Raw genomic sequence first — 25528 nt, forward strand, 5'->3', positions numbered from 1 at the left:
AGTTGAGCTTGCACTGAAAGTGACAGCAAAAAAAGTTAATGCAATTTTGGGCTACATATGCAGAACCATCACAGGGACAACCATTGCTCTACAAATCTGAGACTACAAAGAGAATAATTCTTTTAGGTCTGGGTGCCTCAATAACAAAAATATGGAGGTAAATCAGAAGGAAGAAGAAGATGAACATGACACCAGGAACAGATTAGGCAGCTAGAGAGACTTATTTATAAGGAAACATTAACGAGTGCAATATGTAGCTTGGCTAAGCAATGATGGGAGTGGAGGAGAGCAGAGCATACCAGACATGTACAGATGACAACTGTGAAAATGAAAAGGGAGAGGCATTTTAGATGGTACAAGGGGGTATAAGTAATGAGCTGAAATTAAAGGAAAATTAAGCCAAGTATCAGGAAAATCTTTTGATGTATGTGAGTGCTATTGAACTAAAATTTTCTCCAAAAGTTACAAGCCTCTCTCAATGCAACAAAGGAGAATACAACTTAACTAGGCAGCCCAATCAAATGATAAGCTCCCAGAGAAACCCAGATGACAAGCACGCATCCTGAATAATCCCCTCAGGTAGATGAAAGCCATGAGCAGAGCGAACAGCTGAATTCTTAGGGCTTTACTACCAATCAGAATCCATTCCCACTACACATGAAGTCCATGAAATTAGAGTATCAGAATTACATGTTTACATTTATTCCAGGTAAATCTATTGCAACAATATTTCATATGTATAAGATGTTCTATGTAATTGGGAAGAACGTTAATAGGACAATATGTATATTTGCATTAAATGCTAAATGAAGTCAAAAAACAAACCTGATGTGTATTGTTTTAGCTTAGGAGAATCTCCCTTCCCCTCCAGCTTCTCCCATCTTATAGCCTCTGGCTTCTTCATTTTTATCTCAATCTATAGAACATACAAGATGTATAAAGACCAAAATCTATAATTCCAGATCACAATAAATAGCTTTGCAGATTAAAGTAGGCTAGGTTGCAGGACAGTCAGAGGTTGCAGATATTAATTTATGACTAAAAAAACTCAAATCTATGCCATCCAGTTACACAAAAGTTAACCTACTCATAATTTTATTACACAGATTCTCCTCCCTTTTTACTCCCTATTGTTTATTATGCACACGAGTCTTGTTTCAAATTAAGATCGTAAACTCTTAGGGCAGGGACTGCATCTTTCTGCATGTCAGTACAGTATCTAACACAATGAATCCCCATACTTAGAGCCTTTGAGCACTATAGCAATACAAGTTATACATAAGAACTAAATGCAACTTTTACATCAACAGGGCTTCAGAATCAGAATTCAGTAGCTTACCTCAAACTTCTCATATTTAAAGGTTTAGTATTTGAAGCACAATACATAATTACAGACTACGCGACAGCCTGAAGCTATTAACAGTTTTCAGAAGACATTAAAAACTCTATAGTGTTAGCTGGTTTAGTGGATAAATAAAAACCTAGTCTTTAAGACTGTAGGGGGAGAAAATGTCTGGTATTCATTCCAAATTCGGCAGTGAGCGTGGACACACACGATAAACGCAATCTAAAACAGTTCTCTAAACAGCCATATATTTATCTGCTGCACCTTCTAAGCCCTTTACTTTGAAACAGCCATATTCAAATGCCTTCTCATAGTTGTTAAACGTGTATTTTTGCTTAGCAACTTTGTAACTCAATAGCCAATGGGAAAATCCAAAACAGATACGGACTTCTGTAGCATTTAGGAAAATTGTATTTATACTTAAGACAAACTTCAGCTCAAAACAGAATTATACTGTTCACTTACAAGAATACAGTTAGTACAATGCTATAGTACCTTAAATTGTGTCTTATTAATTATTAAAAATTCCCTATTTTGTCTGATCAGAATACGTAGCTTTACCTAAAGCCACTATAACCTGGGGATCCCTGCAGACCTAAGAACAAAGAGACCTTTGTAAAACGCTAGCCCCAGAGCTCCTAGCAATAAGCCGCTTAAACACCATCATGCTGATCAGAAATTTGAACTTCTATTTCACCCATTCATCAAATCAGCTGCAAGTAAGCAATAATTTAAGATGGTTTTTAAAACAGGAAGTAAACTCACAGTCATTTGTTCAATGCCTAGGTTTCTGCTTTGAAGTCCAGCGTATTCAAAGCTGTATGTTGGGTTTTAAAATGCATGAAATATTCAATTATCCCTGCATTTTCTTTGGGAGGGTTGTACATCATTCCCCTTTCCTACATGAGTTTACATAGAGATTTACTTTGTTTACCAACAACCTGGAAAAGTGAAACAAAACATGGAACTTTAGTGGTAAGTGATGAGAACGCCTCCAAAAGAGGCAAGGAAGGATTTCAACAAATGTGTTTTAACATTCTCAGGTCTAAGATCAGCCCAAAGCAAAACAATGCTTCCTCCTCCACCATATACTCTGATCCCAACTGCTGTTCGTAAGGGCAAGAACACATTGCCTCAACAGCTTCTTATTACGTCACCTCCTCCCAATATTCAGAAAACTTAGTACATTATCTCCCTCTATTCTTGTTATTTTGGAGTGTTCAGCCCCCTTACTGCAGCAGTTTCTGAAAAATATTTAATCAGTTTCTTTTGAAAAAACATTTCTTTTGAAACTTTTTCCTTTCTAAAAACAAAGTCACTTGCTATTGCTGCTGTCTGCATTTCTAGCAGTAAAGCCTGCAAAATGAAACAATTTAGAGATGTTTAGTAAGTAACATTAGTCTTAGTAATCAAACAAGGCTATTTTAAACTTAGCTGGTTTCTCTCCTGATCAGAACAGGTTCCTGCTTCTGCACCACCTTATACAGAAACCAATCTTCAGTTTTGAAGAGACGGAAGAGAGAAAGGAGCACGCCACAGAAGAACTAGAAGTCTCTGAAGCACTTAGGTGAATCAGCACCTCTTTTTAAGCATTGCAGGCCCTAGCAAAGAATTCTGGTACATCTGTCACAACTGAATTCTACTTTCTGAAAAGGGGGCGGAACTAAACTTCGATTCTAGAAGCCTGGTGTTGTGTGTGGTGCCCAAGAGAAGTACAAACTAATATTCTACATAAATCTTAAACAGTAGCACCACATTTTGTATTGTATCCCTCCAACATATAACTAGTATTAGATCTGCTTTTTTAAAATTATTATTTTACAATAATATGCACTGACCTCTACCCTGATATAACGCGACCCAATAGAACACAAATTCGGATATAACGCGGTAAAGCAGTGCTCGGGGGGGGGGGGGGGGGGGAGCTGGATTCCGTAGTCCCAAACTGTTTCCCCCCTTTAACATTAAACTACATTTGCTCTCTGCTGGCCCAATTACTTACATGATTCAAGTCCTTTTGAACTTGAATGCACTGTTCATTTGTTCTGCCTCCAAATTTAGGAACTACACATTGAAGATGTTTCCCATGTCCAAATACTTGAGGTGTCTGAATGAAGGTCCCCTACTTCCTCCTTCCACAAAATATTGACCACTGGTATACTCTATAAAACTTTCCAACCAACTTATATGGCAATCTTTACCTTCTGCTCTTAGAAAAAGTCTTTCCGCCCCTTCTTCCATACCTGTAAATTAGGATTTCCAAAGAGTCTGACAAGGTTACTAAATCATTAAGTGTTTTACAACATATCAGTGGATTCTCTTTAATAGCTAAGGGTGTCTCAGTTACAGGACTAAGAATAGTCAGTCACCCTTCCAGCTGCTTAACCTGTCATTCATGAAGAGAAGTCTGTACTTGAGTCTAACCTGAGTGTGAAAAAACAATGGTGAAATGCATGGGGGAATTGTCAAATTAAAAAAGTTATGGGGAAAATGGAGGAATGGGGGGGATGTCAGGGAATGTCCATGATCTATGCCAATATGACTAGCCTTCAGTAAAAGTCTACAATAGTCCTAAGTAAGATTTGGAAAGCAGATAAGAGAAGTGTCACTAAAAACAGAATCATCACATTTGTCAGTTTTCCGACATTAAAACTCACTAATCTATAGTTTTGTGATTAGTTTTAAGATAACTGTATGTAGAGCTCCATGTAAGCCATGGAGAGATAAAAAGGCTTCTATGCTGCCAGGTGCAGCAAGTCACACCACCTCAAAGAATGGCTCAAATGTCAATGAATACATTTGAAGTGCTCCTTACCCTCTAAGCTTTCATAATACTGGATTGAGTAAAGTGAGCAAAAAGTTTTCCGTCTAGTGATATTAGATCAGACTAAACCAGTCATTCAACTCCCTGCTTCTTCAGCTGTGTAGAAGCCGATTACATCATCATTCTACATCCTTCCCTTTTCCATTTACCCCCCTCTGCACAGCCTATGAAAAGACAGTGGCCCTTCGTCTCACTACAAATAATGGCTCTCCATCCTTATTGCTAAACCTTTGTCCGTGCACTAAGCATTTCACCTTGATGGTTGCAGACACCTCTGATAGGAATGGGGACTGGAGGGTGGGTGAGATAAGAAACCTATTTAATTGAACCCTTCACTGTCTTCATCTTTCTTTATATTTCAGATTCCCTGACAGCTTGTCAATGTTGGTTTGTGCTTTAATTTACTGAGGCTAAGTCTACACGTAAAAGGCTGTAGGGGCATAGCAGAAAAAGCCTTCCCATCAATGTAGTAAATCCACCTCCCCGAGAGGTGGTAGCTAGATCAACAGAAGAATTCCTACCACTATGTATATGCGGATTTAGGTTAGCTTAACTATGTCGCTCAGGGGTGTGGATTTTTCACACCTCTGAATGACATAACCGGGTCAGTCTAATTTTTTAGTGTAGAAAATAAGATCACCTTGAGCTCCTCAAGTCTTCCTTTACTTGTCAAGTGTTATGCATGACTATGCCACTATACAATTGATATTATAGAACACCATTCCATTAACTCACGTTAGCCTGTGGCCTGTTTGCCTCGAATGTCTGGCAGATTTAGATCCATATTATCAAATTTTTGTTGTTGGCCTTTAGAGTTTAACTTTTGTTCTTATTTTTGAGACCTGATTCAGCCCGTAACAGAATACGTGACTAATGTATGGCTAATCACCACCACTATTTGTATAATCTAAGTATTGTACTTTTGCCTAATTAGTTCCATTGCACAGAACTACCCAATTAGGTATTTGTACACTAGGCCATTAATTTGAGCTAAAACTTTACTTCTAACTATGTTTACACTCAAGAGTAGGATACCTTTTAAATTAGGTACATATAATAATTAGAAGAAAGTGCTTTTTAAACCGAAGCGCTTTCTTTTTCCAGCATACATCGACATCATGGATTCCGTCTGAAGGTCTTGCCTGCCCATCACAGTACTCTCCCCATGCTTCAGGAAAATGCAAATCAAGCTTTACTGTTTTTGCTGCTCTACTGATACCAATATTTGTTGGTAATGTTTTTGCTAGTTCTTATTACACTTCCCTCTACTGCAAATGGCCCTGAACCAGAGTCCTATTATATGACAATTATCCCTGAAAGGCGGTTTACAAAACAATTCCTAACACATAAGATGCAGCCTTCTTAATCTTTAAATCATTTCAATAACAGCAGCTGACTAAAATAAGGACAGATGAAAACATTTGAGTGAGAGTAGTGATAACATGGTTAAACCTTGACTCAGTCTCCTTCAGTTGGAGTAACTCATTATCTAAAGCAGCAGGCGGGAACAGAAAGAGGGAAGCGTGCACACTACAGTATCACCATACAACCACGCTTTCTAAAAATAGAAACCTATGAACTTGGGAAAGAATTTCTTGAGTTGATCTGATAAACACAGCTGTGAACACCACATCACTATTTATATAAATAGGATTTAAAATGTGTTTAAAACAAGCATTTTTGAAATTAATGCTGCTGACAGACATATTACAGACGAGAGTCTTGAATTCTGACAAACACCATGTCAGTCTGGATTTTCACTACTTGGACAAAGGTGAACACATTTCACAATTTATTTTCATAGATTACAAGGCCAAAAGAGATCACTGTGATCGTCTAGTCTGACCTCCTGCATAACACAGCCACAGACCTTCCCCCAAACAATTCCTACATCCTATCTTGATATAGTAACTCCTCACTTAAAGTCATCCCGGTTAACGTTGTTACGTTGCTGATCAATTAGAGAACATGCTCGTTTAAAGTTGCGCAATGTTCCCTTATAATGTTGTTTGGCAGCCGCCTGCTTTGTCCATTGCTTGCAGAAAGCAACCCGTTGGAGCTAGCTGGTGGGGGCTTGGAACCAGGGTGGACTGGCAGCCCCCCTATCAGCTCCCCTAAGTCCCCTGTGCGGAAGCCGCCCAGCAGGCTATCAATTGCTAGGCAGTTCAGCTGTCCCTCCTCCCACTGCTGTGTGCTGCTCCTGCCCTCTGCCTTGGAGCTGCTCCTGGGGTGGGAGAGGAAGAGGGGTGCTAATGTCAGGGTGTCCCCCTCCCTGCCCCCCCACTCCTTTACCCCATCTCCACAGAGAGGGGGGACGACATAAGGCTCAGGATGGAGGGAGCTTGCTGGCAGCAGCAGCTGTCTCAACTTGCTGATCTACTTTAAAAGACAATGTACTTAGCGTGGGGTCAGTGTACTTAAAGGGGCAATGAGCATCTCTCTCTCTCTCACACATAAGGTGTGTGTCTCTGTCTCTGCCATGCTGTCTCCCCTCCCTCCATTCATGTTGCCTTGTAGAGCGTGAGGCTACATTAATAACGTGTTAACCCTTGAGGGCTCAGCCGAGTGCTAGTTCATCATTTAGCAGTAAGGCATTTCCTGGGAAATATCCCACCCTCTGACTTCACCTCAACCAAGACTCACAATCATCATTGCTGTGTACAGTACTAAATTGTTTAAAACTTATACGGTGTGTATATTATATATAAAAAATACAGTCTTTTCTCGGGCTTTCCCTGGAACCTAATTCCCTCTCCCCCCCATTTACATTAATTCTTATGGGGCAATTGGATTCGCTTAACATAGTTTTGCTTAAAGTAGCATTTTTCAAGAACATAACTACAAAGTTAAGCGAGGAGTTACTGTATAAATATGGTCAGTGATGGAGACTCCATCACAACCCTTAGTAAGTTGTTCCAATATTTAATTACCCTCGCTGTCACAAATTTACGCCATATTTCTAGTCTGAATTTGTCTAGCTTCAACTTCCAGCCACTTGATCATGTTATACTTTTCTCTGCTAGACTGAGGAGCCCATTATTAGACATTTGTTCCCGATGTAGATACTTGTGGACTGTAATCAAGTCACCCTTAACCCATCTTTGTTAAGCTAAACAGATTGACCTCCTTCAGCCCATCACTATAAGGCATGTTTTCTAATTCTTCAGCCATTCTCATGACTCTTCTCTGAACCTTCTCCAATTTATCAATATTCTTGAACTGTGGGCATCAGAACGGCACACAATATTTCAGAAGCAGTCACACCAGTGTCAAATTGAGAGGTAAAATAACCTCTCTACTCCTACTCGAGATTCCCGTTTATGCATCCCGTGATTGTATCAGCATCACATTGGGAGCTCATGTTCACCTCATTAGCCATCACAACCCCCAAATCTTTGTCAGAGTTACAGCTTCCCAAAACAGAGTCCCCCATCCTCTGTTCCTAGATGTATACCTTTACATTTAGCCATATTAAAATACATAGTTTGCTCGCGTCCAGTTTGCTAAATGAATCAGATCACACTGAACCCATGACCTGTACTTTGTTATTTACCACTCCCTCAATTTGTGTGTCAGATACAAATGTTATCCAGGATGATTTTGTTTTCTTACATGTCACTGATAAAAATGTTAAAGAGCAACGGGCCAAGAACAGATCCATGTAGGACCCTACTGGAAACAAACTTACTTGCCAGTTATTTTCTGATGTCACATTTATAGCTGATAAAATTTGTCTGTGCACTCTCCTACCAACTTCTGCAGTTAAGTTCTAATTTTGTGTTTGCAACAGAGGATGTTATGGATCTTACTTTATCAATATTAAACATTATCTAAATATTAATATTTATTCTAATTGACTAGTTTCCTATTTTGCTTAAAAGTTAGACACTTAAGAGAAAGTACTTGTATCTCAAGTTTTGTTCCAGTAGGACTGCAATATACTAAAGATGAATTTATTTTTGTTTCGACACCTATTCATAACTTAAGAGCACAAGAGAAGCTTCTTGACAGCTTAACTTTAAGTCCTGATTACAGTATAACTAAACCCAGTTTGTAGCCCATTAGCAATATGAATAGCTCTCTATCATTTAGGCCCCCAACCTACCATGGTTACTCCTTGGTTAATAAGTGCAGCAGCTAATGACAGATTACTGTCCATAGTCACGGTATGTGATTTATGGGTCAGATTCAAGTACAGTGAAGGGAGGGTAAGAGAATAAATCAGGAGTTTAACAAAAACAGAGAAAGTGGAATTTCAAGAAATGTTTAACCTATACTAGAAATATGCACAGTTCTGTAGGCCAAGGTCACCCCAAACAGCAGGGACTTCCCCCAAACTCTCTCTGCCACCCTCCCACCTCCCTCTATTTCATGGATTCCCTACAAACCCACTCACCTCCATTCCAGGGGCTCTGTGTTCTCCCACCCCCAGGGCCCTTCCTCCCGTTTTGCCCCTCCCCTCTATGTCTGAGAGAAGTTTCAATCAGGGTGTCAATATTTTTTAACTCTATTGGGACAATGGACAGAACCAAGATGGTGGAGTGTTATGCTGGAATTCATTAGTGGATGCACCTTTATTCTACAGACAATAAGAAACCTGACTGAAGCTCATGGTCTTCTAACCAGATGCCAGGGGCTTCAAGAGTACTATTTTTTCCATTCCAGTTATGCATTTTTCACAAAAATCAATAGGGTTTTGCCCATTGATATCTGTAACATTCCCTAAATTTGGAAATTGATTAGATGGCCATCCAAAATTACGTTACAGACAGATACCATCAAGTTGAGTTTAAAGTTCAGCTAAAAATTCAATTAACATCTTAAGAAGCAAAACCCCCTTTAAAAGGTCCTTTTTTAAGGCAAAAAGGCTTCACTTGAAACGCCTAACTGAAATCTAGAAGCTCTAGGTCCTAGTCTAGGCTGAACTAACCTACATTAAGTTTCTCAAAGAGAGATAGGCCCTCTGGACTGGAGTAAGCACGATAGCTAGAACACATTTCTGAGCTAAGCTGAACTCCCGGGCTGAAGCAAACTTCCATGCTACACCAAACTTCCAACCAGAGTGAGTTTCTAAGCTATGCCACATTCCCAACATACATATATTTCTGAGTGATGCTAAACCCCTACACTGGAAAGCTCATTACAGCTGGAGCAGGCTTCTGATTAGCCTGAGATCCCAAACTGGAATGAGCTCCTTCCTAACAAGTTCTGACCAATCAAGTCAGTACACCTCACTGAAAATGAAGACTGCCAAAAGCAAACACGCAGCATCTTCCAGTACCAAAAGAAAACATCACAAATTACCAGAAAGTTTATAAGCTAAATTAAGGCTGTCAAGCCATTAAAAAAATTAACTACAATTAATCACACTGTTAAATAATAGAATACCATTTATTTAAATATTTTTGGATGTTTTCTACATTTTCAAATATATTGATTTCAATTACAACATAGAATACAAATTGTACAACGCACACTTTATATTTATTTTTTATTACAAATATTTGCACTGTAAAAACCAAAAGAAACAGTATTTTCAATTCACCTAATATAAATACTGTAGTGCAATCTCTATCATAAAAGTTGAACTTACAAATGTTGAATCATGTACAAAAAAAACTGCATTCAAAAATAAAACCAAGTAAAACTTTAGAGCCTACAAGTCCACTCAGTCCTACTTCAGCCAATCGCTCACACAAACAAGTTCGATTACATTTGCAGGAGATAATGCTTCTTGTTTACTATGTCACCTGAAAGTGAGAACAGGTGTTCGCATAGCACTTTTGTAACCAATGTCGCAAGATATTTACGTGCCAGATGTGCTAAAGATTCATATACCCCTTCATGCTTCAACCACCATTCCAGAGGATATGCATCCATGCTGATGGCAGGTTCTGCTCGATAATTATCCAAAGCAGAGCGGACCAATGCATGTTCGTTTTCATCATCCAAGTCAGATGCCATCAGCAGAAGGTTGATTTTCTTTTTTGGTAGTTTGGTTTCTGTAGTTTCCGCATCTGATTGTTGCTCTTTTAGGACTTCTGAAAGCATGCTCCACACCTCACCCCTCTCCGATTTTGGAAGGCACTTCAGATTCTTAAACCTTGGGTCGAGTGCTGTAGCTATCTTTAGAAATCTCATTTATGTTTTGTCAAATCTGCAGTGAAAGTGTTCTTAAAACACACAATATGTGCTGAGTCATCATCTGAGACTGCTATAACATAAAATATATGGCAGAATGCGGGTAAAACGGAGCAGGAGACGTACAATTATCTCCCAAGAAGTTCAGTCACTAATTTAATTAATGCATTATTTTTTTAAATGAGCATCATCATTATGGAAGCATGTCCTCTGGAATGGTGGCCGAAGCATGAAGGGGCATATGAATGTTTAGCATATCTGGCACGTGAATACCTTGCAACTCCAGCTACAAAAGCGCCATACGAATGCCTGTTCTCACTTTCAGGTGACACTGAAAATAAGAAGCAGGCAGCAGTATCTCCCATAAATGTAAAGAAACGTGTTTCTCTTAGCTTGGCTGAACAAGAAGCAGGACCGAGTGTACTTGTAGGCCCTAAAGTTTTACATTGTTTTGTTTTAGAGTTCAGTTATATAACAAACAAAATCTACATTTGTAAGTTGCACTTTCACGATAAAAAGATTGCACTACAGTACTTGTCTGAGGTGAATTGAAAAATACTCTTTTGTTAATCATTTTTACAGTGCAAATATTTGTAATAAAAAATAATATAAAGTGAGCACTATACACGTTGTATTGTGTTGTAATTGAAATCAAAATAGTTCAAAATGTAGAAAAACATCCACAAATATTTAATAATTTTCAACTGGTATTCTACTGTTTAAACAGTGCAATTAAAACTGCGATTAATTTTTGAGTTAATCGTGTGAGTTAACGGCGATTAATAGACAGCCCTAATCTAAAATCTCTATTTCATTAGAAGGAAGCAGAAACCAACTGTGCAATTGGGTTCCACTTTCTTCTCTTTTGGAACTCATTTAGGAATTAATATATACATTTGACATTTTCACAAACCTTTTACCTGGGCCTCCACAACCTCGATTCTCAGCTCCCTTGCCATTATTGGCAGTTTAAGGTAACCCATTGTTATCCCCCTGTAATCAGGCTAAAAGCTATTTTTCTGGGTAAACAGGATCACCTGACCACATCTGTGTACCCGGGTTGTCCTGTGCTCCTTCTCATCTCTTTGCAGGCCATCCAGAGCACAATGCCCTACATGCTACTACAATAGACACTCGTTAGTAGCAATATATCAGTGCCCTTTTGCTATATTGCTTCTGTGCGGCTGTTGCTGTTATGGGGAGTGTCATCTGACCAAAGCCAGCCTGCTTATTCTAATAAAGTAAAACAGTGACAGTACATGCTAACAATCCATAGTTGTAACAATGCAATGTATGTTTATTATTCCTACAGTAATACATTAGTATAAATACTGTACATTTTAAACATGAGCTCTGTTCTGCATTTGTAGCCTGTCACCACATTGCATCGAGACAGCGGTATTAACTGATTTAACGATATAAAAATATCAAGTTTTATTTTTATGTTTTAAGAAGAATAAAACCTCAACCATGACAAACACAACCTTTTGATCTTACTTGTAAACATTTTTTGTACTTGCACTTAACTGTATTACTTTGTACATACCGTAAGTTACCCTGGGGAAGATTTCTATTAAGCAAATAGTGTAATAATCTAAATTAAAGTATTATTCCACATCAATGTATTCTATTTATACAGTAAGTATCAACTGTTTGCAAGCATGGCTTTGATTTTTGGCTAGGGAAAAGCCCTGTCGTCAACTAAGTGCCTTTTGCTGGTGCCATAGAATTTCATTTAGATTTGTTAGAGTTGTAAACTGCTGACAGTTATCACTTCCCTGCTATGGTTTGAATCAATTGCTGATTGATTTTGACAGCATGCCAAAACTCCCAAATGTTCTAAGGCTAGGGCCTAGCAGCTGCAGTACACAGTGCACTGAGAACCACCAGGAGAATAAACTCAGCCTGGCTGCTGCCAAAACCGACATAACAGCAGGATGGAAGGAAGAAAGCATGCACGAGGCTAGCCTCCTGTCCAAAACATGGGGACTTGCACTTGGCCTCAGTGACCCATCCTCCACATCAGTGAGCACTTGAGGCAGAAGAGAATCCCTGAAAATGAAAGCAGTGAGAACCAGGAGAAAAATGAATTCTAGAAACACTTCTGCTGACACGTTCATTCTGTACCCTTCACAGCTATTAAGCAATGTCTTATATCCCACAGAGGTTAAGCTCCAAATACAACCCAGCTCTGATATGGCATACCCAAATACCATACACTTAGCCACACTGCCTCAGTGTCCTTGTCCTTTTCTATTGCATGTATAAAACTGGGATAATCATGCATAGGTAACCCACTGTTTCAATGCGTTGTACATCATCCTCCAGTGGCTGGTTCAAGGAGGCTGCAGCAGGGTGGGTTGATCCACCTCAATCAAGGGAATTTAAATCACCAAGTGGAAAGCTTCAATTTAATTCACTGATTTTAATCAACTTTTCCATTTGTGCATCAGTTATTTTCTAAAGAAAGGTCCATTCATTGGTTGAGACAACCATTAAAACATGTTGATTTACAACTAAATAGAGTCGTTCCGCTAGATTTGGTACATCTTTTGCTACCGAGGATAAATAAATGTATATAGTTATAATGTAAGTAATGATACAGCTTTTTCAAATTCTTATTAATTATACTTTTTAATATGTTAGAAAATGGTGAATGATATATTCCTTTTTACTAGATAATTAACTTTGTCCATGGTTTGTGTCATGCTGCATTTGAAAGGTGACTAGAATTTAAGTAAACAGACAAAACAGTATTTATTTTTTACGTAAATGTTTTAAGAGATAAGTTTAAGCCTTAGCATATTAAAATTAAATCAGAATATAAAACATTAACAGAAATTATAATTCAAATAAAAAAAATTGGATTTTAAATCAAAAATCCAATTTTTTTTTTTAAATTGACTTTTATCCAACTCAGATTAAAATCTTCTCCTGCCACCAGCTAATATAGTTATTTCTGTAGCTCAAGTGGCAGAAAATTCAGGATGCAAGCCCTGATAATGATGCAAGATGGGGACTGATGACAGTTGCACAAAAATAGTTTGTTTGTTTTTTAAAACCTTTTTCCTTTCATACATTCCACAATTTAAATAAAATTTCTTTTAACAGTTTCTTACATGCAAGTTGGTAAATTCTTAGTCTTTTCCCACCATAGTTGTTCAACAAAGAAAAATCAAGAATCTTGACTAACATCCAATTGACATACTCAGCACAAAGAAGATTAAGTATTTCTTTACTCTTTCCTGGAGAAAGAATGGTGAAGAAGATTGCATTTTGCACATGAAATTCGAGATAACCATATGAAGTGGAACTGTCCCAGTAATGCAAGTGATCTTGACATAAGCACTGTATTTTGGCTCCCCCTGCTGGAAATAAGTCTTTAAAACAACTGATGCTATTAATGCAGTTAACTCTCCTTCACAACTCTCCCACAAAAGTAAGGAGTGAGTAACTACATTTGTGGCTTTAGCCACCAAAGATGCATGACCTATGTTACTACAATTAACAGTTACAGTGGTAATCTGTAACATACACAGCACCTACCTATGCATTTCTCAGATATCAGATTCAAAAATTTTGTATTAGGAATATGAGCTGGTCAGATGTCTATGTACTGATGCCATTAAGTATATATACACACATGCAGTAGAACCTCAGAGTTATGGACCCCCGAGTTACAAACTGACCAGTCAACTACTCACCTCTTTTGGAACCAGAAGCATACAATCAGTCAGCAGCAGAAACAAAACAAAAACACCAACAAGCAGTACAGTACTGTGTTAAACTACTAAAAATAAAGGGAAAGCAGTATAAGTCAATGTTCAGTTGTAAACTTTTGAAAGAACCACCATAATGTTTTGTTCAGAGTTATGAACAACTCCCATTCCCAAGGTGTTCGTAACTCTGAGGTTCTACTGCATCATATTCTAGCTATGGTGTACCACAATAACATGTTCAAATAAACAAGCTGAGAGCTATTAGGGAAACAGTATTCTCATTACAGGTATGCTAAATGAAGTAGGAGGCAAGTGGATAGCTTCAGATTACATAGTTCACACAAATGCTGTTTGCAAAAGGAAAACCTATTGATATACAGGGTTTGGAAGGTGTTGTAATGGCAAAAGCTGGAGACAAAATGGTGGTTCTGTTTCCAAGAATGATTATGTAGATATGGTACCTTACTCAGCAGATCTGCTCTCTGTATATTCAGTCAGACAAGTTCTTTCAAAAAATTGTTTTAATATTTCATCATTGTTAGCACAGCAGAGTCAACACAACTCTAGAAAGAGCTACATTCTTTTCTGGATCCAGTACCAAAATTGTTTAATTTTGATTGCAGAACCTTTATTGCTGGCTGTGAACAAGCCAGAAGACAGTTTCACTTTCAGAGTCCAGGTAGCCTTTGCAGATCTAGCAGACTGAGTACACTTGCCCAAGCCACATCAGGCTACATAAGACAAGAACTCTGGTTACAAGGAAGCGCTTTAAGACAAGACAATTTTACAACAAATGGTTTAGAGAATTTTCTTTCATGTAAGACTTGGATAAATGTCTGAAACAAGTTTAATACCAAACACAGCTCTCTCTAATAGTCACCTAGAGATTTAGGTTTTCCTGTATTTCTATAAAGTTACGAGTAATATTTTAAAACAACCTGGATCAAGTCAGAAATATTAGAAAGGTAGTTTGAAGGGCAACAGGAGAGAAATTCTGACCTTGGAAGAGTAAGAAATAGGTAACAGTTTAAGTTCTAGGAGGTAGATGCCACAAGAAGAGATGGATACCAAACACTGTGGACACAAGTAAGAGTTAGACAACCTGAAAGCTATTTGGATATGGTTACCCAAGCTTTCAAGAGATCAGCTCCACACCAAGAGAGAATGTCAAACAAACAGTCAGAAAATTAGATTAGTAAAGGACAGTAGAATGTAGATGAGTTTTCTTTCCCCAGAGATGGGCAAAGGACAGAAGGCCAGCATTGCTACCTTCAGAAAACCTATAGCTCATTAATAAGGAAGCAGTACTGGCAATGACTTGAAGTTATTATTTGGTTGAGAGAAATACCGTAACTACTTATAGCCAGATTATGAGAACAGTGGGAGTTTTCAGAAGTGTGTGGCACCCAGCAAAAGTTTTGCTCCAATTGTGGGTGTGCTGCTTTTTTATTAAATCTTGCACTTAGTCTCCCAAATTTTGGTGGCCTGGATTTTCTGCAGGACAGATTGTGGGAGAGTTTGACTGAGTTTGAAGAGTCTAAACTGCTGTAGCCATCAAGGAAAATGGTAGCTAGAAAAAGTATTCCTATATTCAGAGTTTAACACATATGTACTTTGAAGCCTGCACAAAGGCTATCGGTTGGGCCCTATATGAGTGTTGAAACTGTTTAAGAGGGTTTTTTTTTTTAATGTTTTCATCACACTTTTGTTAAGTCTAGACCAGGGGTCAGCAATCTTTCAGAAGTAGTGTGCCGAGTCTTCATTTATTCACTTTAATTTAATTTCACGTGCCGGTAATACATTTTAATGTTTTTTAGAAGGTCTCTCGCTATAAGTCTATATACTATATAACTAAACTATTGTAAAATAAACAAGGTTTTCAAAATATTTAAGAAGCTTCATTTAAAATTAAATTAAAATGTTGACCTAACGCCGCCGGCCTGCTCAGCCCGCTGCTGATCTGGGGTTCCATTCACCTAGGCTGGCAGCGGGCTTAGCGGGGCCTGCGGCCGGGACCCCAGACCGGCAGTGGGCTGAGCGGCTCAGCCCGCTGCCACTCTGGGGTTCTATCTGCCGGCTCCTGCCAGCCAGAATCCTGGCTGCTGGACTCGCTCAGCCTGTTGCCAGTCTGGGGTCCCAGCCCTACCCACATACAGTGGGTACCTACTTTCTCCCTGATTCTGGCCCATTCTCTTCCGCTCTCTGCACTGAGCTGAGGGTGGGAGTGCACTGAGCACAGGGCTGGAGGTGAAGGAGCAGGCTGGGGGTTGGGGTGTAGGGTCTGGCTGGGAGCTAGAATGAGGGAGGGGGCTCAGGGTTGGGGCAGGTGGTTTGGGTATGGAGCGCTTACCTGGGCAGCTCCCATTTGGTGCAAGGGGTGTAGGAGGGAATGTGGGGTGTGTGCAGGTGCTTCTGTTTGGTGCTCAGGGTGGGGGTGGGGATGTGGCTGTGGGGGGTGCAAGAGTCAGGATTGTGGGGGGTGCATGGGGTGTGGGGGGGCTGGGCGGGCATGTGAGGGGGTGCAGGTGTCAGGGCAGAGGGCTGGGCGGGCATGTGTGGGGGTGCCGGAGTCAGGGCTGGAGTCGTGGGGGGGGGGGTGTGAAGGAGTCAAGCAGAGGGACGGGTGTGTGTGACGGGGGTACAGGGCTCAGGGTAGGAGTCTGGGGGTGTGGGCTGGGGTCGTGGGGTACTCACAACAGGGGGCTGGAGGGGATATGGCCTGCTTCCACCCACCCCCTTCCCCAAGGCTCTGCCCCCGCTTCTTCTCTGCCTCAGTGGGGAGCAGCGAGCACGCTGACTCCGCTCCTCCCTCGCAAGGCCATCAGCTGATCGGCCGGCAGGGAGGGAGGGACGGACGGAGAGGAGGAGGAGGAGGGGCAAGAACACAGCACACTGCGGGAAGACGCAGGGGAGCCGGCAGAACCAAGCTTTTGCCCCTTGCCCCCACGGGAGGAGGCAGAGGGTGGAGAAGAGCGGGCCGGGCAGAATTTTTAATGACATGCTGCTACTTGCCAGGACCCCGGCATGCAGCAGCGTGCCATTAAAAATCGGCTCGCGTGCTGTCTTTGGCACGCGTGCCATAGGTTGCCGACCCCTGGTCTAGACAATATTCACACCCAACTTCAGATTTTTTCCCCCTACTCAAAAATGAGCTAAATACAAGTAATATACTCCCAGTACATGTTCTCTATTTTTGCAAATTGTCTGAGATATTTGTATAAATTAGACATATTATATTGTTGGCTCCATTACCAAAAGAGACATACCAAAAATCCCAGCTTTAGGGTGTTAAAAGTTAAATCTACATAAGGTAGCTCTGCTTTGTTCTTTTAAGACAATTCTGAAGCAGCATGAATTAGAAAGTTTCTCAAGAGAGAGCATTACAAATATGATCCTCTTGGATAAAAGACAGATGATGTGTTCTAGATTCTCAGACACTAAGATCAGTAATTTAAATACTACTGAAGAAAGTTACACAGCTCATGTTTTACTTGCTCCAGTGGTACCTACATAGTTAGCATGTGACCCACGTTTTACCACAGTTGTCAGGAGATACATAGGCTACATTTGTTTTCACCTTTTTAAAACAGCAAAAATAAATTACAGAAATTATATTTCATCTCTTATTGTGTAATATTAAAACACTCTTAAGTGGCAGTCAGATGTTGGCACCACACAAGAAGGTAGCTTCATCCAAACCACATTTTGCCCTTTCCACAAAATAAAATATCTATATTAGTGTGTGTCTAACACTTACGCTAAGTGTGCAATATCACCCTATTAGAAGGAGAAGTCTCTCGTTTTGAATATTAAAAAGCCAACCTGATGCTTCTTAATTGCCTATAATGGTTAAAACACTACCTTCAAACAAACTCATCTAAATCAGGAAATCCACCTAGGAAAGTTCTTATAGTCTGTTAGTCTATAATGTGCCACAGGACTCTGCTGCTTTTACAGATCCAGACTAACACGGCTACCCCTATTCTTGAATACAGTTATTAAAAGAATTAAAAAACAAAAAGTGCATTTCTTCCTGAAAATAAAATCCACCAGGAGGCAAGACATCATTTTAGAAAAAACTAGGAAAAGCCAGTAGTAAACTATCAAGTATTAAGCAGTATATTACAAAATCTTAGCCTCAGATTTTCTTTAGCTCTATAGGATTTAAGTTTTGGGGATGGTTTTAAACTTGAATTTGACAAGCAAGCTAAAGCCAGGGAGAACCATAAAAGTGGACCTTGCAATCACTGTAAACTTCAAAGGTTGTCTGACTACAGCTTCACTTTAATAAGGCCCGAAATGTGTGTCTCTCAACCATTATAAATTCCATATATTGTGCTATCAAAGCTTATAGCTTTCACTGAAATCACAAATTTGGTTTTGTTCATAATACAAGCTTGCAACACGCACCCCTCCCCATCTTCCTTAACTCCATCCTGAGAATCACTTCTCAGTTCAAGCTGCATAGCTTGAAACTCACAGAGGTTTTATAATTAAATGTAAAGTTCACTTAGTCTTTCCAACTTGAGGATAAGCATGAATACATTTTGCACTGTGAGAGATGCAATTCCAAGAATGAAAAAAGCTTTATTTAGATGGAGTTAAAAAGAGCATATCAATTTGAAAAGAGTTCACAATTCCATCTAAATTTTGTATCTGCCACTGTTTCAAGTAACACTTAGAACTATCTATCTATCAGAACTTAGCTATCAGGTTAGTAAACATTTCAGTAAGTTTGTTTACTTTGCATTTGTCAGTATTTTGTGTACAATTAGTTGTATTTATGCTGCACACACTTTAGGCCTCCCAAACATTACTGAGAAACAAACTACTGTAGCTGAGCTGAAAAACTTAAATGGCAGCAAGTAAAAACACAAACACACACACACACACACACACACACACACACACACACACAAACAAGAAGTGGTGAGAGAGGTGGCAGTTCTGGGTATGTTCTCAGGGCTGCTGTAAGGTTTTTAAATATAAAGCAGAGAAGAAAACTTTAGATTAGATTTATTTAATGGCATTTAAAAATATTCAGGTTATATCAGGCCAATGTTTTTGAAAGGTTGCTCTAATAGTAGACATTAAAAAAAATCTAGTGACAGAGCCATTTAAGACTCAGAATGCATTACTTTTTAAAATTTAGTGGTATAAACTCAGAAAAATTCAGTATAGTTTCAGCACACCGGTCTTCACTCTGCACTTATACCCACGGATTATCTCAAAACCTTCACCAGTGACAAATAAAAATTAATTCTACCCTCTTAAATATATGAATTCCAACAATACCAACGTTGACCATATTAACATCCAGTTCATTTACTTATCCCAAAATTTCAAACTCATCTGACACCATCCCTAATCTCAAAATGCCCCAAATGTCCTTTAACTGCCACAACCTCTAGCTTCTCCATTCACGCCCCTCCCCCCCCCGTATAACTTTTGACAGAGTTATGCATATTCCTAGAAGATTCTGAATCAGCCTCAAAGTTAAAAATTTAGGGGCATAGAAAGATTTCATATTATATTCATTTTAACAGAATATGCTACAATGATTTATTGAATTCCATGAGAATGAATACAAAGCCTCATTTCTTAGCATATATGAAATTGCCGCAGAATCTCCAGTTTGCTGCATAGAGCACCGCAGAAACTACAAAATTCAAGCTTGCCATTAAGTATATAGGGCTTTGCATATGCCATAGTTTCCTCTCAGGGTGAGGATGGATCTCTGGACTCATATCTAATCAGGGAAATCAATGCAATCAGCCCATAAAGGATGGGATAAGGTAGATTGGGCTCTCCAGCCCATACTGGAGGTGGTTGTGATTTCTGGACTTCACAAGAAGGATAAGATGCAAGATGTTGTAGACTCTGGCCTGCAGCAGGTATGAACACTTCAGTCTAAGTGGTGGTTGATTTGCTGAGTTAGCATGTAAAGTAACAGTGGGAACAGCAGTCTGTGCTTCATGTTGTTAGTGTGAAAGGTTATCAGCAGGAGTCAGTGTTAAAGCAGTGCTGAAACTTAAACTGAGCTATCAGAAATTGAGGTGTTTCAACAAAACACACCTTGGCCTACCTGCCCCCCCGACACAGGTGTTATCACGGCCCTAGAGCTGCAAGTTTATCCTGGTGCTCCCCTTCTCATCTCCCATGCCAAAACAGCTCTACTGCAGAGTACTGCTTAGTTCCTCCATGCACCCTTTCACAACAGCTTGGCTACCCACAGGATTGCTCCGAACACTGTGGAACCAGTGTAAGTAGAAGTAAAAGGTCAACACACCCCTCTTTCCTACATAAGGCCCTTCAGGCTTTGGATCTACAGGGCATGTCTACATGGCAATTAAAAACCCATGGCTGGCCCATGTCAGCTAACTTGGGCTTGCAGGGCTCGGGCTGGTTAAATACAGAATAGATGCTGAAGCACGGGCTGCAGCCTGGGCTCAGGATCCTGTGAGGTGGAAGGGTCCAAGAGCCTGGTCTCCGACCTGAGCCTGAACAGTTACACCACAATTAAACCGCCCCTTAGCCCAAGACAGCTGGTACAGGCCAGCTGCTGGTGTCCAACTGCAGCAGAGACATATCCATAGATAAATCTCTGCTTGTATTAAAGTAAAGGTTCAGGGTTAGCCCTATAAGTAAATCTCTGCTTATATTAATGAAAAGGGGCAAGTTACTGACAGTCATATTGACCATCCGATTTTTGATCACTGAAAACCTTCAAAAAATTCTTGAAAACATTTTTCAAAAGCAAGTATTTGGGTTTTTATCAGTTTAAACCCAAATGTTTCATGTCCCAGATCTCCACAGACCTGCCCCCCCCCCCCCCACACACACACAAGAGTCCCTGCAGGATGGTTCAGCGTACCTGAACAGAGGGGGAACGAAGAGGGTAACTGCTGGTCGGTGACTGTTGCTGCTGGCCCGTGGGGGGAGCGAGACAGGTAGGGAGTCTGGTCCTGATAGCAACAGGACGGCAGGGAGCAGAGCACAAGGCTGCACCCAGTGAGTACTGGCCCCACAATTGCTTCCCCTGCCCTTCAGTATGGCCCCAGGGCACAGAACCCCATTTGCTTTCCCCTGCCTGCCATGAGTGTGAGGCACCTCCTCCCCTCACCTGCTGCCTCCCCCAAGAGTACTAGGCACCCCATCTCCTCTGCCCATTGAGAATACTGTACACCCCTTCCTCCTCCCCCATCCACAGTACCTCCTCTCCCCCCTCCAACCCTCCCATGAGTACCAGGCAACCTCTTCCATCCCATCCAGTGTGCTGGAGTCAGGGACACTTCCCCTGCCAGACAGAACCTCTCCTCCCCGCTCCAACTCCAGCTTGTCTACGGAGCTGAGAAGGCCCTTCATTTCCTAGGAATTTATCAGTGTTTATTACAAAAATTGATAATAAACACTGATAAATTCCCAGGAAATCAAGGGCCTCAGTTATACCCAATACTGCATAGACTACCTCCTCATCTCTTATTACTGAGATTTATCAAAGATGCTGAAAAATCATGCTGCCTTCAAGTGCTTAAATTCATAGATTCTAGGGCTGGAAGGGACCACGAGAGGTCGAGTCCAGTCCCCTGCCCTCATGGCAGGACCAAATACTATCCCTGATAGACAGTTATCTAACCTACTCTTAAATATCTCCAGAGATAAACACTATTTCAAGTATAGCATGGATTCGTGAAAAGCATCCAAGAGTTAACTGCATGGCAATTTTTTGCAAGCAGTCATCTGAAGAAAGGCTATATTAAGAATGCCTAAATTACTGCAACACTTAGGTTTTAAGTCAAGTCTGACAACTTGTTTGCTGTATCTACATAAAGTTGCCTTGAATGACAAGCAACCTTTAACTCCTAAAAGTTTAGGAAAGATTGTATAAGAAGTTTATAATTTGGAGATTATGAATGTATAAAGAGATGAGCACCATAGCAGTCTTTTTCTAGTGGCAGGTAAAAACATCCACACTTTATAAATGAAGTAATTTGCACTTCAGTAAAAGCTATCTTAGATTTTGCTAGCTTCTGATATTTACATGTCTGTTTAAAGTCTTCTGTTGCCTGAAGGGCACCTTGAAAAAAACAATTCTGTATGAAAAAAGCTAGTCATTATGACTGTCATAGGAACACAAGACAAAAGAGCAGAAATGTTTTCAACATTAGAAATATTCAAAGAAATAATTTACACTTTAAAAGCTTACCTTTGTTGAGAGCACTTTAAATGTACTTTGCTCTGGTACTATGGAATGCAGAAGAACAAGCTTTAAGTTGTAGTCTTCTCCTGATGGAAGTCTCACCAATGCATTCAGCTGTTAACAGATAAACATATCTTTGTGATGACCACAGAGTACACTAGCTGCAATTTTCCATCCTAGTATTAATTTTAATCCTCCACTGACAACTTTTAGTGATTAAATTAATGACCCTTCACTTGGAATGTTTTAATGAAATGTCAAGCACAAGACAGGAATTTCAAACTGCACTACTTCTTACTGCATTATTCAACAGTGATTTCAAAGTGCACTAAAAAATAAATAGGAGATTGTTGTTCCTAGCCACCAACTAGCTACTCAAAAAGCCTGTTATCTCATCAGTTTGATCCGCATTCTTTAGGAAAGTGTTGCATGACAATAAGAAGATAGCAAAACATTAACAATGGAACACAAAGATTATGCAGCTTTCCTCTTCCCACCTACTTCAAACATTTACTTATGAAGCAAGATGTGTGCATGTAATCTTGACTATTTAAAGTAGATACTAACCGAATATGTATGGTTTTGTTCACCAAGAATTAACAGTTAAGCAACACAAACCCATGTCTGCTGTCAGAATAAGAGAAACCAAGATTAATATGGTGCCAGTAATATACTAAACACAAATATAATTATGCTAGATTGCAATGCTTCCTTTAAACTGGTTACCTCATGTCATGATAGATCTGAGGATACCAAAAGCATGGGAAGTAAAACACCAATATGCTCTTTACACCACGTTCTCCCTTAACATTCTTGTAGAAAGTTGTACTTTATTCTGACTTTTTCATGGCAACTGAATGGACTGAATGATGCGATACAGAATGTCTGTATCAGCAAATAGATGTCCTGAAAAATAGGGATGCATATCAACTAAGAAGTTATTTTTTAGTGAACTAATAATGTAATCACCTCTTTCTCAGAAAATTGTACACGGATGTCATCCTTCTGTGCGTTCTTGATCATGAGAGTTACGATTACTTGAGATTCTGTTTGGTACCAGTCATACCTTTAAAAAGAGAAGGACATCAAAACTAAATTTTCTTGCACAGGGTTCAAAAACATGTAAGTGAACCACAGTGAGAGAAAACTCAAGTATTGTAGAGCACAGTAACATTATAGGGTTTTGTGTTAATTGTTTTGAATTTACATAGCACAAAAGGCTGAGGTTAAGCAAGCAGAATGAAGTTATGAGTAGTTTTCCCCTTCTTTCCCAACAGTTAGATCAATGCACTTGAACAAACAAGAACTGCTAGTGGAACAGAAAAAATTTACAACTGCTCTACCAAGAAGCAAACATCTAAATAACTAATTTACACAATTAAGTCTTCAAAAATCTACTTATTGCCAAGTATCAAAATACTATTTTGCACTTTTATTGTGTTTTTCATTCAAGGATCTAAAAGCACCTTATGAACATGATATATTAACCCACATATAGGCAAGTCTTCTGATCCTAACTTTGATCTAGAATTAGCAACAGAACCCAGACAATCTAGAGTGCATTCCCTGCTCTAGATGCTAGATAACACTTATTCCTTTGAAGGGTTAATTGAACTTGAATTTCAAGTAAATTGTTTGAAGCAAAGTGCTTCTTAAAAGATCTGCTGCCACCTTCTGAATCCCTTGAAGCATTTAGAGGAAGAACAGTTATGTAGCAAGAGAGCAGGCTGGGTGGCTTGAGTGGTGGAAGGTAAAACAAAAGGGACAGAGGACTGAGTGCAACTGGCTTCACAGAACTTACTCCAGAAGAGGGCAAATTAAGGTAAAATTTGGGGGCTTAGACAAATGGACAGCATCCCTTTAAGACTGCAGTTCTTAGACTTCTAGTGCTCTGTGTTTTTTCACCATTAGACTTCCTATTTAGCGTCTTCAGAACTGAAGTCATTTTTGAGATAGTAAGTCATGAGCATGGGCAGCTGGTGAACAGGCCGCTGGGGGAGGCTAGCCCCCAGCCCCTTCCCTTCTGCCTCCCTCCCCTGCAGGAGCCCAGAGCACCCCCATCACAGCCCCCAACCCCGGAGTGCCAGGCAGCACTGTCCCAGGGCCCAGGGGCGGCTCTCTGTTTTTTGCCGCCCCAAGCACAGCAGTCAGACGGCTTTCAGCGGCGCGCCTGCAGGCGGTCCGCTGGTCACGTGGATTTGGCAGCATGCCTGCAGGAGGTCCGCCAGTGCAGCGCCATCGGCGTCCCCGCTGCCGAAGCCATGGGACCGGCAGACCTCCTGCAGGCATGCCGCCGAAAGCCGCCTGCCTGCCGCCCCCCCGCGGCTTCCCGCCTCAGACACGCGCTTGCTGCGCTGGTGCCTGGAGCCACCCCTGCCAGCGCCCCCAGTCCCAGGCGGTGCTGCCCCGAGACGGCAACAGGCTGGCTCTCCCCAGCCCTAGACAGAGCCAGCCTCGGCCATGGAAGAGTGCCGGAAACTGCAGGAGGCGGCCTGGGGGTAGGGCCATGTCAAGCAGTTTGGGGAGGCACAGCCTCTCCCCAGACTATGATACCCATAGCCTATGGTCATGAGGTCTGGCTTAAACCTTAAAATGCAAAGAGAATGACCCAAAGCCATTTTATTACAAGCAACATGTAGCAGTCAGTCATCAATTACCACAGTGGTAGCTAAGCTTACCAGTTTCACCCTATACTTAATATTAGGGAACAAGTATCTGTCAACTATTACTACAGAGTTCACTTTTTCATCAATTTATACTGTATGAATCATATATAGTAATCTCTGTGCCCTGATGCCTAAGCAATACCTAAGGTAGGTACAACTGAGAGGCAGTATATTTTGCCCCAGTTGAACATCAGTTGGGATACCTAATCCCAAATCCCTAGATATTTTCTGTGAGCTGAGCATCTTCAGTGGAGAGTTCTTGGCCTGACAATAGCCTGTGTACATGGACTTTTTAGGACATACTGAAAAGCCGATCTACCAATACATTTTCTGAGAGGACGGGTTGGGGAGTTTAGTGTTGACATACTAACTAAAGTCATTGCATCTGGGCTTCTGAAGATTCTGAAGCTTCTACTCAGTGGACATGCACACTAAGCATATCTAAATAAACTAATAATATATCTTTTATACCACCAGGTTAAACAGTTTGAAGTTTATGATACATTATGGCTCCTTACCGCTTCAGAGAAGATTTGGTATTTACACAAATCCAAACCATAAACACAATCAGCAAACATATCTGATCCAGTGTACAGAATTTAGTTTTAACTTGTGCATTATAGAACAGACTAA

At 40.3% G+C, this 25528-nt stretch overlaps 1 protein-coding gene across 2 annotated transcripts in view; it reads right to left on the bottom strand.

Moving 5' to 3' along the window:
• The window catches only part of SUGT1 (SGT1 homolog, MIS12 kinetochore complex assembly cochaperone), a 43306-nt gene that overhangs the window by 2351 nt on the left and 15427 nt on the right, over positions 1–25528 (bottom strand). For both annotated transcript variants that reach the window (XM_008168650.4, XM_042842679.2), the window contains exons 9-11: positions 23199–23295; positions 22236–22343; positions 826–916 (exon numbers count right to left, since the gene is read on the bottom strand). In XM_008168650.4, coding sequence (XP_008166872.2) covers positions 826–916; positions 22236–22343; positions 23199–23295 — 296 coding nt within the window. The remainder of the gene's footprint in view (positions 1–825; positions 917–22235; positions 22344–23198; positions 23296–25528) is intronic.

Source organism: Chrysemys picta, chromosome 1 (assembly GCF_011386835.1).
Source record: "Chrysemys picta bellii isolate R12L10 chromosome 1, ASM1138683v2, whole genome shotgun sequence".
Taxonomy (NCBI): Eukaryota; Metazoa; Chordata; order Testudines; family Emydidae; genus Chrysemys; species Chrysemys picta.